This window comes from Misgurnus anguillicaudatus, chromosome 14 (genome assembly GCF_027580225.2).
Source record: "Misgurnus anguillicaudatus chromosome 14, ASM2758022v2, whole genome shotgun sequence".
NCBI lineage: Eukaryota > Metazoa > Chordata > Actinopteri > Cypriniformes > Cobitidae > Misgurnus > Misgurnus anguillicaudatus.
The window spans coordinates 21,865,175-21,883,249 of record NC_073350.2 but is presented as its reverse complement, the minus strand read 5'-3'; the positions used below and the strand labels follow the sequence as shown (position 1 = coordinate 21,883,249).

At 37.2% G+C, this 18,075-nt stretch overlaps 2 protein-coding genes across 2 annotated transcripts; both read right to left on the bottom strand.

The window, feature by feature from the left end:
* Positions 1-54: 54 nt before the first annotated feature.
* trpc4apa (transient receptor potential cation channel, subfamily C, member 4 associated protein a) lies at positions 55-13,456 on the bottom strand. The gene is made up of 19 exons (XM_055183709.2): positions 13,163-13,456; positions 10,722-10,850; positions 10,502-10,618; positions 10,361-10,415; positions 10,211-10,266; positions 9,998-10,126; positions 9,289-9,490; positions 8,970-9,158; positions 8,704-8,846; positions 6,391-6,522; positions 6,255-6,313; positions 6,053-6,154; positions 5,878-5,961; positions 5,451-5,541; positions 5,206-5,346; positions 5,019-5,130; positions 2,380-2,492; positions 2,043-2,249; positions 55-1,735 (listed from the first exon to the last, which is right to left on the bottom strand). Exons 1-19 carry the CDS (start codon positions 13,451-13,453, stop codon positions 1,598-1,600), a joined length of 2,490 nt encoding a protein of 829 aa, XP_055039684.2. The 5' UTR covers positions 13,454-13,456; the 3' UTR covers positions 55-1,597.
* Positions 13,457-14,546: 1,090 nt separating this feature from the next.
* sla2a (Src like adaptor 2a) lies at positions 14,547-17,951 on the bottom strand. The gene is made up of 8 exons (XM_055183591.2): positions 17,364-17,951; positions 16,993-17,087; positions 16,712-16,814; positions 16,547-16,633; positions 16,129-16,232; positions 15,893-16,039; positions 15,557-15,683; positions 14,547-15,469 (listed from the first exon to the last, which is right to left on the bottom strand). Exons 2-8 carry the CDS (start codon positions 17,066-17,068, stop codon positions 15,352-15,354), a joined length of 762 nt encoding a protein of 253 aa, XP_055039566.2. The 5' UTR covers positions 17,069-17,087; positions 17,364-17,951; the 3' UTR covers positions 14,547-15,351.
* Between the last annotated feature and the right edge of the window lie 124 nt (positions 17,952-18,075).

The window sequence follows — 18,075 nt, the reverse complement described above, 5'->3', positions numbered from 1 at the left end:
TTCATACCTAAAGTGTGTTTCTGCAGTCAGTGATCACAAAGATGGTCAAAAAAGTATTGAATTCAGGTTTATTTAAAGCATTACATTTACTGGTATTGACATAGATGCGTGACTTTTTGTAAACGTCTTAAAGCCAGAGCTAAGGTATTTAAATCCTAACCCAACCCATGTGAGATAAACCGAAGATGAATAAAAATGAAACATTCAGATTTTTAATGCATTTATGTACCAAACATTTCCTCACACTCACACCAACTGTACACATTCGAGAATTCCCGGGGTCAAAAGAAGTGTCCCAAAAAACTCGTATCGTAGCATTCAAACCCCAATTTTTTGAACTGTATGAAATTTTTGCCAATGCAAAGCACCGTGACACAGGATTAGGAACCGATAGACTGAAAAAGACAACCTGCAATTATTTTACAAAGATAAAAGCTAAGCAATTCATACATAGGAACTTTTGCATACACAGTGAAATTAGGTGTGCAACAAAATAAGCCGTAGCATGCTTGAACTATAAGAGAGTGACGACAAATGAAACGAGGTAGTTGATTGGACATTTCTAGTTTAGTGCTGCTAGTTTATCTCAGCCGCCACATTGAACACAAAGCGACTGCAGCGGAAGGGCATCTCTGCAGGTTTGAGCGCAACAAAGATTGTCAACTGCCGACTGAGGCCTGTAAAGTTACCGGATAGTTATTAGTTAGTGGTTTGCTACAAAACAAACACATGGCAGCATGAAGCTCAAGGCTAGCTAGATATTCATAACCACTGTGTGAGTAAACCTGCATAGTTTAACACCGTCAGTGCCAACGAGATATGAACCAATTTATTGTCAGCAAATGGGTTGATAAGTTTTAAAATTAATTTGTACAAAAAATTTTAACTACAATAACTGAAAAACACTTCTTTTAATTCATAAAATCTAAATTATTGGCGGGTATGAAAACAAGTGTTTATGATGATGTCATTACACGAGAGCAAAGTTACATGGAAAAGACAAAATAAATATGACCGCTCTCCGTCATCTATACTGTACAAAGATCTTGACATCAAACAGTTTAGGCGGTCAGCAGAAGAGCTCCTCACCTTACGGCTGTTTGTTAAAATAAACTCTAAAATTCTTTCAAGACAACGTTTATAAGCACTTTCTCCACTAAGGGCCAGCCGTGCGATATATTGTTCATTGATCCAGATCAAGGATGAATCCTTCACTTCTGAAACATTTAAAAACCCTAACTCAAACACACTGGTTGCATTTCCACTTAAACGCTTTCTTCTCTTGTACATTTAAAAGGCCCCACACAATTTTACAGTAAGCATCACTGAAATACGACAAGACTGTTTCAGTTCTGAAGTTCAGCTTTGACTTGAGCTGTCTTGGCTACTACGTTCCCTTGAATAAATTGATGGGATGGGTAGATCCCTTGCGGGACGTCCCTTGAGCACTGCGAGCTGGAGATGAATGGGATCATGGGCGGCAGGGGTGAATGGACAGCTCACTGAGCTGGCGGTTCTGTGCGCCTTCCGGGTCGAATCGTGCAGCACCGGCCCTCATCCCTACAGCACAGCTTTCCTTTGTCCCAGGCCCCAAAAGTCAATTCTCTAGAAGGTCTCTGTCTAGTTCCATATAAGGCTCATCTATGTAGGTGATAATGGCACAAGGAGAAGTCCTGTCCTCTTCGAGCAGTACTGAAACAGTCTCCTTCCAGAAACTGAAGGGAATACAGGAGCTCTAAGGGAAAAGAGGACATATGCAATTAAGAATTAAAGCAAATAATTACATTAAAGATCACCAAAAAGTCGCTTATTAAAAGTTGGTTATTTTTTTGCGCGATGCTAATGGTCTAATCAGATTCAATGGATTGTGCTAAGCTATGCTAAAAGTGGTACCGCCAGACCCGGAGATCAGCTGAATGGATTCCAAAACGGTAAAAATCAAATGTTTAACTCTAGGGGAGCTGGAAAATAAGCATATTTTTTTAAAAAGTGAAGTGTTGAAAAGAGGTGAAGCATAACAAGTTACAAACACATGTACTTACATTCTCCAGACATGTGCTGTCCTTGTCTTTGTTGAGGTAGTGATGCTGCCAAAAGCGCAGCAGGTTGTGGAAGTTGTTGAGCAGGCAGCCAGGATATTTCTCAGCATATTCCTTTTCCCGCAGGGCGTTCAGGTAGAACGGAAGTTTTCCTCTCCGCCGAGCCAGCATCAGAATCACCAGGCTGGTGTTGAGACAACTCACGTTCTCCTGGTAGAACAGTCAGATAAGAATAATGGAAAGAAAAGAGGAATAATTATATGGATTTGTAAACAATCAGTGGGAATGCTGGAATGACACAATGTCAAACATTAAGTTAAAAGAAGCACGTTGGTCTTGCCTGTGTGAGGGTCTGCACATTGATGATGTTAACCAGCCTAAATAGGAAGGACAGCCTGTTCTCCACTCGAGCCATGTAGGACAGCAGACAGCACTCAGAGAGAACTTCAACCACTGCAGACACAAACACATCAGACCTCATTTACTGGGCTAAACAACGGTCAAAACACATTATACAGGTTTCATACCTGTCTGAAGTTAAAGGTGCATTGTGTAACTTTTAGAAGGATGTCTTGACAGAAAAGCAATATAATATACATAACTATATTATCAGTGGTGACCTTACATAATGAACTGTATTGTTGTTATTACCCTAGAATGAGACGTTTTTTTCTCCATTTTGCGTGGCCATGTTTCTACAGTAGCCCTAAAGGGACAAACTGTTCTAAAGAGCGTTTTTTCTCAATACGTAATATCAGACAATGACGTGTTTGTCCTGTGGCGGCTACCGTAGCTTTCAAGGGATGGCTGAGCTGTGGACTGAGCTGTTGGTTGCAATCCACAGTGTCATCGCTAAAAATCTACACACTGGACCTTTAAATACACTTTAAAGCATTTTCAAGGTGTTTTAAGATTTTCCAGCACCTTACTGATGTGGTAAGTGATGTCAACATCACGTTAATCACACATTATACTACTGAAATGTTAAAAAAAAATCTAATTTGTTTAATAATAGCATTTTAAAGAACTGTGACAAAATATTTATATTATATAGAAAACATAATTTCCAAGGTTCACTTAAAACTTTCACAATAATTCAAATTTAGATTTTGGATATGGAAATGTTAAATGTATCACGGACCACATATGTGATCATGAACCACAAAACCAGTCATAAGAACAACAGGTGTATATGTTACAATAACCAAAAATACATTATATATTAAAATATTATGGATGCACCGATATGATCTTTGGGTGCCGGTACCGATACCTTTTTTAAACAGACAACTATTGGCCGATACCCATATTAAACACTTCTATACAACACTATACAGTTGGTCTATTAGCTAGTTTATTTCTGCATCAAATTATTTTTATTGAACATGGACTGAATCTATTTAACCATTAACTGACCAAAATAATAAGAGCAGCACAAAGTAAGATAAAATTTTGGCGACTATTTTTTAAGATTTTGAAAAATGCCCAGACCGCAGACATTTTCCTGAAATAACGTGAATGAATAATCTCTCATGTGATTAACTACGTGATTTATTATTATTCCCCCCATTGCACATCTGACAAACTATAATTTGTACAGATTTTATTTTCATTATTTTGATAATTTTTTTTTATGCAACAGACATGCAACTTATTGCCTTCACGGAGTTAATTTATAAGCAATCTTGTATATATATATATAAATAAAACACATACACACACACGGCTATGGGTAAATATTATTCTTTTTTTATATGCCAAAGATCATCAGGATACATTTTTTTTTATCTACTGTACATATATAAAAAATGTGTTTATCATAAGTAATATGTGTTGCTAAGGACTTTATTTGGACAACTTTAACTCTTTCACCGCCATTGACGAGATATCTCGTCAATTAAGAGAAAACGCTTCCCAGCCAATGACGAGATTTTCCGTCTTTCCGCAATACCATTATTATCCACAAGGTGGCTTCCGCAACTTTTTAAACTCGGAAGTATTGCCCTATGGCAAGCGGCTGCATGTCCGTGTCTGTTTTAAAGATCGCTCTGAATGGGATCTCTATGAAAAGTCCGTCACAAAAATGGAATTATCTCTGCTTTTTGCTCAAAATGTGGTGTTTTTGCAGAAACCTACCCATATTCAAAAGCTGATTACAAAAGAACCACTTAAGGTAGGATGAAACGGTTTTTTTTTGTATGAAAGCAGAGGGTCTGTTCTTTCATTTGGTTTATTGTATGTTTATATTTTTAAAGAAGAACATTTTCTGGAAGGCATTAAACTTTGGTGAAAATCATGAAAAACGCTGGTGCTGGCTGGCAACTTTTTTAAAAAACGCTGGCGGTGAAAGAGTTAAAGGCAATTTTTTCAATACTTTCATTTTTTGCACCCCCAGATTCCATATTTTTAAATAGTTGTATCTCAGACAAATATAGTCCTTTTATAATAAACCATCAATAGAAATCAATGTACAGATCTCAATTTTAAAAACATTGACCCTTTGTGGTCCAGGATCACATATATATATATATATATATATATATATATATATATATATATTATACTAAAGAAACAGGCACAAACTCCCACTGCACAGATCATAAGTAATAATGCTATATCATGTATTATGTATGGTTGAACTCATGGAAGCCTAAAAACAAAACATAGGATGAATAACTAAATAATTCGGAATTATCAGAAGGTAAACAGACTGTAAGATAACGAAATGCTGCAAGACCGTTCAGAAACTCAATTTAACGCATTCCTACTCAAATTCAAATGATCTTAAAAATTATCTTGCCGGTCTCAGAACCCACCATCCCCATCTGTGAAAATAATCCAACTGTTGATCAAATTTCCAGAAGTTACATGGGGAACTATTTTCTGAACATTTATCAAAATGTTTTTATTCTAAAAGCCTCTCAGAGACACTTTCAAAACGTTTGTACTGCGATCCAGAAGCACAGCAGCTGAATTTACCTTTCACATCCTCCGTCTGGCTTTCGAATCGATCCAGTGAGAGAACAATACAGCGGACGAGCATGTTGGAGTCCACCAGAGAGCTGTTGATCTGGGTGAGAAACACCTGGAACTAAAGGAGACATGCTCTTAAATCAAGCTACACGATTTTGTTGTTAATTTTTATTCACCGTGTCACTGATTGTACCTTCTCTTCTGTGTTGACATATTTGTTGAATCTTTTAAAGGCATCGATGTTAAACTTCATAAGCTCTCCCAATAGATCAAAGTAGCTCTGCAGGACATCTCTGGATTTGCAGCCGCTGTCGATGATGCAGAAGAGGATGTGCTGCAACCAAAGAAAACCCACGCTTAGGTATAAATTGTTTTTATGAAAAGAAAACTAGAACATTTTGTCTCATAGGATGTATGGGCCTGTGTTAATGTCTTTACCTCCAGCAAACCTCTCTTCAGTAAAAACATCTGGTCTGCATATGAGGTGGCCCCTCTGAGGAAGCTCTCGACAGCTCTGGCCTGCCAGAACCTTCAGAAAGAAAATATTTAACGTCACCATGACCCATGTGACATTTGAATACAAATTTTCCCAGGGGCAGCTCCCGCAAAAAATAAAACAATCAGGCAATCATAGTGTTTTATTGAAGGACAAACACAGCAGGTGCTGGGCTGGAATGTTAGTAAGAGACATAGTGAGTCATGGGACATTTACTTTCATTATATACACAATTGATATAAAGACATTCTTTAAATCTTTAGTGGAAAGTCAAACAGGTTCAGAATGACATGCAGTTAAGGTAATAATGACGGAAATGTTTTTCATTTCTCTTTATGGATAGATACGAACCAGAACATAATGTCTCACCTGAATGAAGAATCTGGCGGTTCCCTTTTCATAACAGTAAGAAGACGCGTAAGGAGGCCTTTCTTACCATCACACACCAGACTCCTGAAAGACCAAAGAGATATGAAAGATGTAATGTTTGTTTGTCAACTTAAGTCTTGCATATTAGCTAATAAATTTAACATCTCAGCAGTACCTGTCAGTGTTTACCAGAGCCTCCACCTCGGGGATGTTAGCCTTTAGTGAGATAGCACTTAACTCATTCAGCTCCTGAGCGTTCAGAAGCAGGTATTTATTTCTGTGAACAAAAAATAAAATAAATAAATAAAATCATTCATCTAGCTAGCGATTCACGGAAATGAAACATGGCACTCAAAAGTTATAAAAATGTGACTTACTCGTGATGGTCACTAAAGCTCTGCAGAAGCCTCAAGAACTGGATTTTAAATGAGATTTCCTGTGCAGCAAAACACAACCCATGAGAATTAAGCAAGGTTATAGTGAATGGGATAATGCATTAGAAATGAAACTTACGGGACTGCAATCGCAATTCTCATTCTGTCCATGGACAACGTGATTAGAGGCAGTATATTTCCTCCAGATGAGCTTGTCAAAGAGGTTATTGAGGCCAGGAATCAACCGAAACTCCGCCAACATTTTGTGCACCTATCAGAATAGTATATGTAAGGATGAGAATCTGAAGAACAATTTAGGATCTAATGATGCAGATCTTTAAAGGGACATTCCACTTTTTGTTGAAAATATGGTCATTTTCCAGCTCCCCCAGAGTTAAAGGGATACTTCACCGATTTAGCATTCAGCTTTGTATCTGTAGAAACCCGGCAGTATTACTGAATGACCATGCTTCCCTCCCTCATTTCCCCCTGAGAGGAGAGATATCTGCATTTTGGTTCTGCAAAAAAGTCCTCCGATGATGCAAAAATCGTCATATTACATCATCGGAGGACTTTTTTGCAGAACCAAAATGCAGATATCTCTCCTCTCAGGGGGAAATGATGGAGGGAAACATGGTCATTCAGTAATACTGCCGGGTTTCTACAGATACAAAGCTGAATGCTAAATCGGTTAAGTATCCCTTTAAACGTTTGATTTTCACCGTTTTGGACTCCATTCAGCTGATCTCCGGGTCTGGCGCTACCACTTTTTAGCATCAAGACCGACGGAAAATTAAAAGTTGTGATTCTCTAGGCAGATATGGCTAGGAACTATACTCTCAAACTGGAGTGATAATCAAGGACTTTGCTGATGTAACATGGCTGCAGCAGGCGTAGTGATATTACGCACTGCCCGAAAATAGTCCCCTTGGTTACTTTCAATAGCAGGGGACTATTTTCGGGCTGCGTAATATCATTGCGCCTGCTGCAGCCATGTTACGGCAGCAAAGTCCTTATTACGCCGGAATGAGAGTATAGTTCCTAACCATATCTGCCTAGAAAATCGCAACTTTTAATTTTCTGTCGGTCTTAGCACACGATTTAACTACAGAAGAGTCAAGTTTTAAATAGGAAAAAATATCGAAACTATTTGGTTATTTTTTAGCACAATGCTAATGGTCTAATCAGATTCAATAGATTAGGCTAAGTAGGGGTGGCACGGTTCATGAAAAAAATCCGAACCATTCGGTTCGAAGCATGTGTGCGTCGCACGGTTCATGGCATGCGCAATGTATGTAGCCTCGTGCCCTGTATGTGACCTCAGATAGCGTGTTTCCCTTTCACGAATCGTGCGAAAGAAGCGGTGACTGGTGTGGAGAGTGCTGCAGGTCATGTTACGTGTAGAAATGGCAAGTGAGAGAAAAGTCTGCCCGGAGTTGGAGGATGCGCCAGCGTCGTATAAGTTTGGTGTGTGGAAACATATTATTTCATGTTACCTATGATGAACGCGGAAATTAAACAATAGATAGAACTGAAGCCTATGGGTTGGATGTGTTCGAACAGCCACAGGAGACCGCCTTCTCTCCGTCCATTTATCTAATCTGAGGTACTGAACACAATTGTTTCACGTTTTTTTCTGACTTCTTCCGCAAACACACGGTGAACAGCGCTTTTTTTAGCCTTTCGTTGATAAAACGAAAGCGGCTGATTTCCGCGTAGTTTCATTTTGCTAGCGTCTGAAAGTTGTGCGATCTTATTTCATAAATTGCCCCTCAAAGTAATCAGGACAGAAGTGGTCAAAAGTGGACAAAGAGACGGATTTAAATATTACAGGTGTAAACGTTATGTTTCTCTCTCATCTACATATACTCTCTGCAGTATTTAAGCAGCCTCTCAGTGATAAATCTTAGAGCTACACTGAAGTTGGCAGTTTGATAAATGCAAGTTATCTTTGTGTGCTAAAAAGGCACATAAGTTCATGTAGATGGCAATACACAGTTTTTGCCAAATAAATGAAAAGCATGTTGAAATCATCAATGTCTTCCTTCTTGCTCTATCAAAATCTTGCCTGGCTTTCCTCAGGGATGGAATTCAGTTTGTGTATGATTACATGATATAACTTTTTAATACTGTATCCTAAAATATGGCTAATTAATACATTAATAAGATAATACATTTCTGGAGTGTTAAAAAATTTAAAGAAAAAATAACAACAAGAACCGTACAGAACCGAGAACCGTGACCATAAAACCGTGATACGAACCGAACCGAGGGTTTTATGAACCGTGCTACCCCTAATGCTAAGCTATGCTAAAAGTGCTAGCGCCAGACCCGGAGATCAGCTGAATAAATTCCAAAACGGTAAAAATAAAATGCTTAACTCTAGGGGAGCTGGAAAATGAGCATATTTTCAAAAAAAGTGGAATGTCCCTTTAACATTGACAAGTTTTACCTGGTTCCTTTGTCGACCCATGAGCAAAACACACAGCACGTAAAGAACTTCCACCTTATACATGATCTCATGAACGATCTTCATAGACTGAGGCAAACGATGCCTCATAGGGATAGTGGCCAATGAGCTCTCATCAGACGATTCTGAAAAAAAGTAAGTTTAGAACATATTAAAATATTTCATTCGTTTTAGGGATGATAAACACAAGCAACCAATATATCATGCTAGAAAATGTGCTGGATTTACATTTAGAGTAGCAAATTTACCTGTGCTGCTGTGCTCGGCCTCATCTGTTGCTATTTGCATGAGTGCATCGAGCACAAGCGTGTTGTCGAGCCAAGTGTACCATTCCTCCAGTTCCTGGAGGAAGTTTGACGTTCCGGTGGCCTCGGAAACCTTCCGCGTGGCCAATTTACAGAGACGCTCAATAAAGCCAGGGATGTTCAGAAGTGTGACTGGAGAAATTACATTACCTCTTTGTTATTATGTGCTATATAACTCTAAAAGCTCCAAGAAAAGTAAAATTAACCATCATTCGTGCTTTTTTAACTTTAAACGGATTTATGTTAGCAGATTTTCGCCTACCCTGGTTGACCTCAGCGCGAGAGGGGCTGGTGTTGCGTTTCTGCTGTGCGTTTTTGGCCAGGAGGGTGTGTTTGTCATCATTGCCCACATCAGGCTCCGAAATGGTGACGGAGAGGATGCGGCAGAAGTTTGCAAGCTGCTGTTGGTCAAAGCTTTGCACCAATCCAGACAAATCAGGGATCCACTCCAGCTGAATCATCTCCTGTTGAGAAATATCATTCAGATATTCTGGCATATTCTAATTGTCAGGTTTACAAATATGATGGATAGTATTTGTAAATGACGATATGGAGTTATAATCATCTATGATGTATGGTGCTGAACACAGTCAGGGTTTACATTAATAATAATATTCTGGCTCATTTCAGCTTTGATATGGCACTGGATAGTACCCAATTTTTGTAAAGCTCCAAAAAAGTGCATTCATCAATTAAAAATGAACCCATACAGGTATTAAATGTCTTTCAAACTTTATAAACTACGGCTTTATGGATATTCATGAGAGTTGAGGTCTGGCTGATGGCCAAACGTTAAGATAAAAAAAAAAGGGGCACTATCCAATGCTGATTTTAAGCTTGCTCAGTGTCAACTCATCTATTTAATCCAGGGTATTAAAATGATTTTACATAAGTTTTACACCATTGTAGAGCAAAGTGAGGAAATGAAGAAGTGGTTAGTCATGCTGTCCAAAATTATATACTTCACTGACCTTTTTAACTCCAAGAATATCCTCAATTAACGTTGCAGTTTGCAAAAATGTCTTCTTATTTGTCATTAAAGTGAAAAGAAATAGGACAAAATCATCTCTCGCTGCCAAACTTTTTGTAACCCCTTCTGTCTGTGGGACGGAAAACACAGGTTTTATTAGTATAATTATCATTCTGTGCGCAATTCATGAATGGGACTTGGCATGTGTACTTACACATATGCAGCAGTTGTACAGCACACTAAGGCAGTCCTTAACCAAATCATCATTCACTAAAAGCAATCCAACAATTTCATAATGTCAATTTGTATAACATAATGTCTAAAACCATAATAAAAATAAGTCTGCAAAATGTTTTCAACTTACTCTTGGGTTTTTGTAATGTCATCAGGGTGGGCCTCATCAGTAGCTCCACCAGCAGCTAAGATGATAAAACAATTATTCATTGACTGGTTCATGGCTACAGCTAAAGATTTTTATAATAAATTAATTTGTTGAATAACTCACATCTACACCACCAAACAGGTCAAAGGTGTAAGTGTTTGGAAAGGTGGATTCATGTGCGGTTTTCCTGTCCTCGGTTACAAAAGACATGGCCTCCATGGACAGCAAAGACGACAGCTCCTGAATCCAAGACACAAATGGAGAGATTCAGACAAAATTCAGTTAGTAGAGATACTAACATTAGAGGCCACCATTATCATCCGTATAGAGGTAGAGATCTCACCTTCAGCACAGTGTGGGTGCGGATGAAGTCACTGTTGAGATCACTGCTGTCGTACAGCTCTTGGACTAAGATGGGAATCCCGTGCCATTTCGCCCTCTTATCTCGATCTTGAAGAAGAACTTCTGGAAGCTGCAAAGAATAAGCAAGTAGATCAGCAAAAAAAGCGGTAACTTGTAGGGATGCAACAATACACTAAGTTCACGGTTCAATACAATTTTCGGTTCTTGTCCACGGTTTTCGGTTCGGTTTCGGTTCTGATGCCTTGGCCTATTAAAGTGTTTTAAAATTTTTCTATTGCTAGCTATGTCCCGATTATCTTGATGGTTCTACAGATTATCTCATCAGATTTTCCTTTGGTGTGGGGTGTGTGAAAAGTTTCCGAACTTAATCGGAAGAACGTAGGAGCCGCCCCGATCGCGAATTGTAAATATTAAACATGTTTAATATTTACGATCAGAAATCCTGATGAACCCCGAGGACAAACGCATGCAAGCTCTTGAGATTATCACGTGAAACGAAACAATATTCAATCAGAAAGCGAGATGATGGAAACGAAAGCAGTCATGGTGCAGCACAAAGTGACGTTGACGAAAAGTGTACAAACCATGTTCCCGCTGTCTCCACGACTACCCACCCAAAACCCTTCTTTTTTCCTTGAAATTTCAGTGAAAATCATTTCAAACACTATCAAGAAAATTCTTCCTGCATGTCGTACGCCATGCTTATTCTGAAGTCTCGCCAGATTTTCTTTGTTCACAGTCGAGACGCTACAAAAGGCTTAGATATTACGTTTTTGGAAGACGTTGACAATTCTTAGTATTTTTTCTGAGAACCCTCATGAGATAAAGGTATTTATCCTAGAATAACATAGGTTTTAGGCATTTTAGGAGTAAATGGGTTAATAATAATATTTCTGCTTAGTTATAGCACTGGATAGTGTCCCATTTTTAAAGCACCAAAAAGCGCATCAATCAATCAAAAATTAACCCATACAGGTATAAAATGTCTTTTAAACTTTATTAACTATTCACGAGAGAGTTGAGGTCTGGCTGAAGGCTTATCGTTTCAAAGGATCACTGCTTTCCTTCAAGAGCTTTAAAAAAAATGGGGCACTATCCAATGCTGTTATTTAGCCAATAAGAGTCAGGACAGTATTTAATAAAACTCTGTATATGTTTGGCTTTAAGAAAAAAGTCATATACACCTATGATGGCTTGAAGGTGAGTAAAATATTGGCTAATTTTCATTTTTAGGAGCCTATTCCTTTAATCGAAGATGTTTTGCCATTATCATGATGCTTAGTAAGCATTAGCATCTTGTTTAATTTATCAAAATAATGCAAATATTTTAATTTATTGAATACCATTTTAAGCAAAAATACATTTGACAAAAGATCAATCAGAATTAATTATGCAATCAATACAGTGCTGCACTTGCAAGCAAAGCAATAAAAGCCTCCACTAATAAAGTAGGTATATATAAAATGTACATGGGCAACACAAGTACACTTCACAATACATGTTTTCAATCTAATGTAAATGGCATTTTAAAATTTTGAAAGCTTTATGAGCTTATATTACTCTGATGCTCACCATCCATACCATCCTACCATTTAATTTGTGTTTTATAGTCACTTTACTATGTACTGTCAAAAGCATTAATGCTGATACAAATCAAATACATTTAAGAATAAACACCAAAGACAGTACCAAAAAATCAATCAGAAATAAATCTTCAACATGTCACCTTCAAAACAGTATTTGACTAGGTCTCTTCACCCCTCCAGGAAAACATTTGTGATCAGTGTCACGAAACTGAAAGCTATGGGGTTTAAACTGAATTTCCCAGGCTCAGATTAGATTGTGCTCTGTTCAACCCAACAGGAGTTCTTACATAATTTAAGATCCTACTTCAGGCCTGATCCAATAACCCACACCAACTGAAGCCAGATTTACATTATGAATCATAAAAGAAACGGAGAAATTATTGTCTAACTCCAAATATTTTACAAATGCATGCATACTTGTTAAGGGCAATAGCGATGTCTTCAAAATGATGTCAAGGTGTGAGAAAACAGTCTGTTTACTCTGTGGTGAACATTATATGATAACGGGTTGATTTGAGTGTGATTAATCATTATTATTGCTCATTCATGTTAAAATCAAGTCTTTAACTGGATTTTATTTCTGCTAACCTAGATTTAAATCAAAACCGGACAACAAAACACAACAACCTAATGTTAACGTTTGTTATTTAACGTGTAGCTGTCCTTCTGTCTTTAAATGTTTGTTGACAGCGATCAAATGTAAAGATATTTGTATGTGTTACTTTAAAAATGAAAGTTAAGCGTCACACCCGTCTGAATTTATTGTGTTTCTTAAGTTAAAAGCACGGTTTAGATCTTAATGCGGATGCCTGACAGGATAACAAACTCCGTTTACCTGCGTTCCTCTGCTAAAACCCCGGCCAGCGATCTGACCCTGTCGTATTCTGGTGAGGACATTCCTGTTACGAGTACGTTTCTTTCCTCCCGTCCGAGGGGACTCGGGCCCCAGTAGCGTCGCCATTACTTCGTCTTCCTGAACTGCTCCAAACAGGAAGTTACAATCGCTGCGCTTTCGACGTTCAGTGCTGGGTGTCGCGCGCCCCCGTGTGGACGATGCTTCAACTGACCGGGAGAGGGCGCTCAAGGTTAAAAGGCCGTTTCTCTTCGCAGGCATATTAACAATCATAAAGTTGACTATTATTCTTAGTTAATCGTCAATTGTTGTAATATGCTTATGACTCGCTAATGTATTGCTCAGTGAACTTAAATAAACCAGGCTAGATTGACGTATACAGCCTGCATTTACGACCTCCAGACACTGCAGCCTTCGGATTGAGAAACGGTCAAGATGTGTTCAGCTTCACGCGGCACCTGCATCATGATATCAAGGACCGCGAGTGCGATTTAACAAAACAGGTTTTGATTTGCTCTCGCGATACTTCGATGTCATATACCAAGCAGTCTGCGCAGCGCCTCGTTAAGTAGATTATACCTAGATGCATTTTGGTCAGCTGTTGTAAATTTGTACTTTAGATGACAAATAAAATAAAATTAAATTAATAACCGTAAAAGCAAAATACATTTTGAACATGAATTGTATAATTTTCTTTGCATAATGTAAGTCTTGATATTACAATGTTTTTAAACCTACTATAATAAATATTAAAGTATACTACAGTATTTACTACAGTTTGTCAATTAATTAATAAATGCTACAAAACACTATAGTATACAGTAGTAATATTAGTAATTATACCACAGTATACTACAATTCAGTACAGATAACTATAGTAAATACTTAAATATTTATTAGTTTTTCTTGAGATGCATCCCCATTCCAACATCAGACTTTTACACACGGTAACAATTATCTCACGCTGCAAATTTAAACACACACACACACACACACACACACACACACACACACACACACACCACAAACTATTTATATTGAAACATGGGTTTATGAAAGTTAATAGTAGCCTAGTATCAACACTGTTGACATTTTCTGAAAAAGACACAAGACACCTAATCTACCAGAATCTGTGTGAAACATAAAGTACTCTAAATGATAATAAACATGAATAGACAATAGATCAACAAAACTTCATAGCATAGGCTATGTATACAAAACAAGCATTTGCCTTGTCTCCATTGCCTCTGTGAACCATACTGAATGTCAAACTTTTCAGTGATGTATATTTGCAGCATGTGAAAAATAGGTCATTGAAATCTGGCTCCCCTTGTGATGTCAGAAGGGGATAATACCGCCCCTTTCTCTGCACAGTTCTCTAACAGTTTTCAAATTGTTTTCAAATGTCAAGGTACAGTACAATCACAATCATATGCTTTTTATTAAGAAGTTAACAAGTATAAACAGTAAACATGATATCACACCCTCCAGTAAACCACAGGTGGTCTTTTTGGCTGAATAAAAAGTTTGTGATATTTAAAAAAAAACTGGAAAAAAAAGTATATTTATGAATTTGATATCACAGGTTCAATCTTATGCAGAACCCAAAAAGTTTGATTAATGCAAATTTATTGCAAAGGTCAGGTGGTGCAACCAGAAAGTCAAATAGTACAACTGCTATGAATGCCCCTATAAAAAAATTCAGCTTAATAATTTTAGTTTTAATAAATGCAACCTAAGGTTGTCTATAATTGTTTTTTATTATTGTTCTTAAATGTATAGTTTTAAATGTTGTTTTACACTTTCAAACTATTTTCAGGATTATTTTGAATGCCACTATCAAATAAACAAACACAGGGAGCACATTAAAATCTGGCAAATAGGCAATGATTGGTTGTACCACCTGACATTTTTTAATAGGGATATCATTTCAGTACATCTTTAAAATCTTCTGAAATGTTGTTCAATAAACAAAACTTTTTAACACATTTGTTTCTGACTCACAAAGAGCATTACATTCATTTTTTCTTGTTTTGTCATTGACCCTAATAAGATTTTCGATGTCGAAAACACTGTGGTCCTCTTGGAGGATGAATAAAGAATAGAGACCCATGAGATCTATTACTTATCTTCATCTGTGACTTAAAAGCCTGGTCTTTGTTTGAGATCATTCAGTCCTCACAACATGATTCCTCTGTTAAATAAATATATGCATTCATAGTCTCTCGTAGTCCTTCACTGACCAAACTGTCCGGATTTGTCCTCTTTGGTTGCCTTTGAATCATTGACCTGATGATGAACAATTTGCAAATAATTTCTACAGTAACACAGAACAATCGAAGCATCTAATACATTAACAAAATATAAAGGCCTTACCTCGTGACCTCTCTCCAGTTAAAATTAGGCCTCTGGATTACTCTAGGTGAAGACACGTGCTCTGCAATTGTGTTCGAATCACGAATTACACAAGGTTCAGACAGATGACAGAGACCATTGGCAGAACCTGTAAACAGAGGTACCTCAGTATTTCATCTCTTTATTTTTTTGTTCTCAAATTTTGTCCTTTATTGCAATTCAACCTAAAACGAGTGTAGTCCATCTGGAGGTGTGATAATATGAGCATATCTATTCTCAACTTCGACAAACAACTTATTGTAGAAACAGAGTAGCCAAACGGAAAACTTTAGGCCTCAGTACATAATTTAAACTTACGTGAATAATAGTTTACCAACTGGTTTAACGTGGAGAAGGGTCTGCTTGGATGGATACAAAACCAGCCATTATGAAGCAATAGGATTCTGTAGTGCTTTATTTTGTGTGTATGACCACTGTGTTGTCGAATCGAGAGTGAGTAGTTACCTATGACAAATACCAGCTTTTGGTGAGGATATAAAATTGACTTGAATACACATTGATATCAATACATTGTGTCCGGAGCAATGGCTTACCAGGACATGTCTGGCTATCCCGAATTAAAAAAGATCCTGTGTGGTTTTGGGGCAACAACAGAAGCTCTTCTGCATTTCTCCTGGTGATCCCTTCAAATAACCACCTTTATAAAAGTCCCAGAGAAACAAATAATTTATCACTTGACTTTAAAGTACAACCACAAAAAACTAGTCTATAGTTACATATATGGAAAGTTATGGTCATAGGAGATAATTTGGGTGTTTGTTTATTATTCTCAATGCCTTACACATTAACATGTTTTATATGTTAAGCTAAATTTAGTAAATACCAAATTTTAAAGCTATATTAAACTATGTGATTTAAACTATGATACTTTGGAGAAGCAATGATCAAGTTGGCTATCATAACATGGTTGACATTTGAATGTTATACATTGTGAACATCATTTAAACTGACCGATCGTACACTTTGGAAACACAGTTGCGAGCAACGAAACTCTCTGTGCCAGTTAATGCAGAACAAACCCTCAACATGTCACCTTCTCTGTAACAAAAGCAAACGAAATTTAGATTTCATTTAAAATCGTACTTACTTTTATATCTATAAATAATCTTCACTTACTCTGATATTATATTCAGTTTCTCTCCTATAGATATTGTATGTTCATTGGACCTGTTGGATATGTTGCACAAAGCCACTGCCGTGTACAAGTGATTTTCTGCAGCTATGGTAAAACATGGTTAAAAAATACCTGGTGAGAAATAATTATATACAAACCAAATATAAATGTTGTATTTATATGTTAGTAAAGACTTTGACCTCATTGAACAAGAAAGGATTTCTATTATTCTCAATCTATTATATACTGTATGTAAGTTTGAGATGCATAATCATGTTCATACCTCCATCTGACAACACTAGGTGTTCCTGGCTGTTAGCAACAAATAGGCGCCTGTATCTGCTCACTAGACTGCCCATGCTTTAGTTATGACCATGTCTGAATATGAATACATGCACAAACACTAAAAATGTATACTGTGCAAAAATGACATATACATGATTAACCAATAGATATAAAAGCCGAATGCTTGTTAAGTTAAAATGCACCACCAACACAGTAAAACACACATATATATTTTGAATTACTTTATATTATATCATGCAGTCAAATAACCTGACAAAAATATCACGCAAAATAATCAATTCAGAGCTACTACACACTTACTGTAATAAGATCGAACAAGTTAATGTTACATAAAAACACTTTACTTACTGTATTATGTTTCCTGGCTTTATAAGATGCATGCAAATATGATTAAACTCCAAGATGCTGTTTTGCTGCTAATATCAATAGACTGTTAGATTATAATAAACCAGCAGCCTCTCCACCCGACACATTACTAAAATACAATGTTGATGCGTCCTGTTCTGACGTGTGTTTTTTGAGTAGGTGTTGCGGTGAACAAACCAGCATGTGAAATTTCCTGTGCTGATAAGACATTAGAAATACATAAGGGTTATATTGCACTCAGAATATATTGTGCAAGTTGCCCTATTTCTTATTAGAATACACAGACTGAATGTAGATATAAATACTCAAACTCTGAAAAACATACAAAAGCTTTCACGGTGGCAGTACCCTTCCAAACAGTTGACCTTTGTATCGTAAGGGTGCATAAAGGTACCCTCAGGACATTTTAAAGGGTACTGTCCAAGTGACGGCTTTTTCAGACAGTGTACCGTACCAGTTGTAAATTTGTGTATAGTTGTTTAGTTCTAGGTGTCTTGGTTATGCACCATTTCATTATTTTAAGGTGTTGTTAAAAATAGTCTAACCACAACCTGAGGGTATATGTTGATTGATGTGAAGGGCAAAGAAACATGTGTGGTTGGAAACTTTTGTGACTTGATCTTCTTCCGTGCCGTTAAGAAACATTTCCGAATGTTTCTGAACATTTCTGAAAAAAAAATGCTATGTTGAAAGT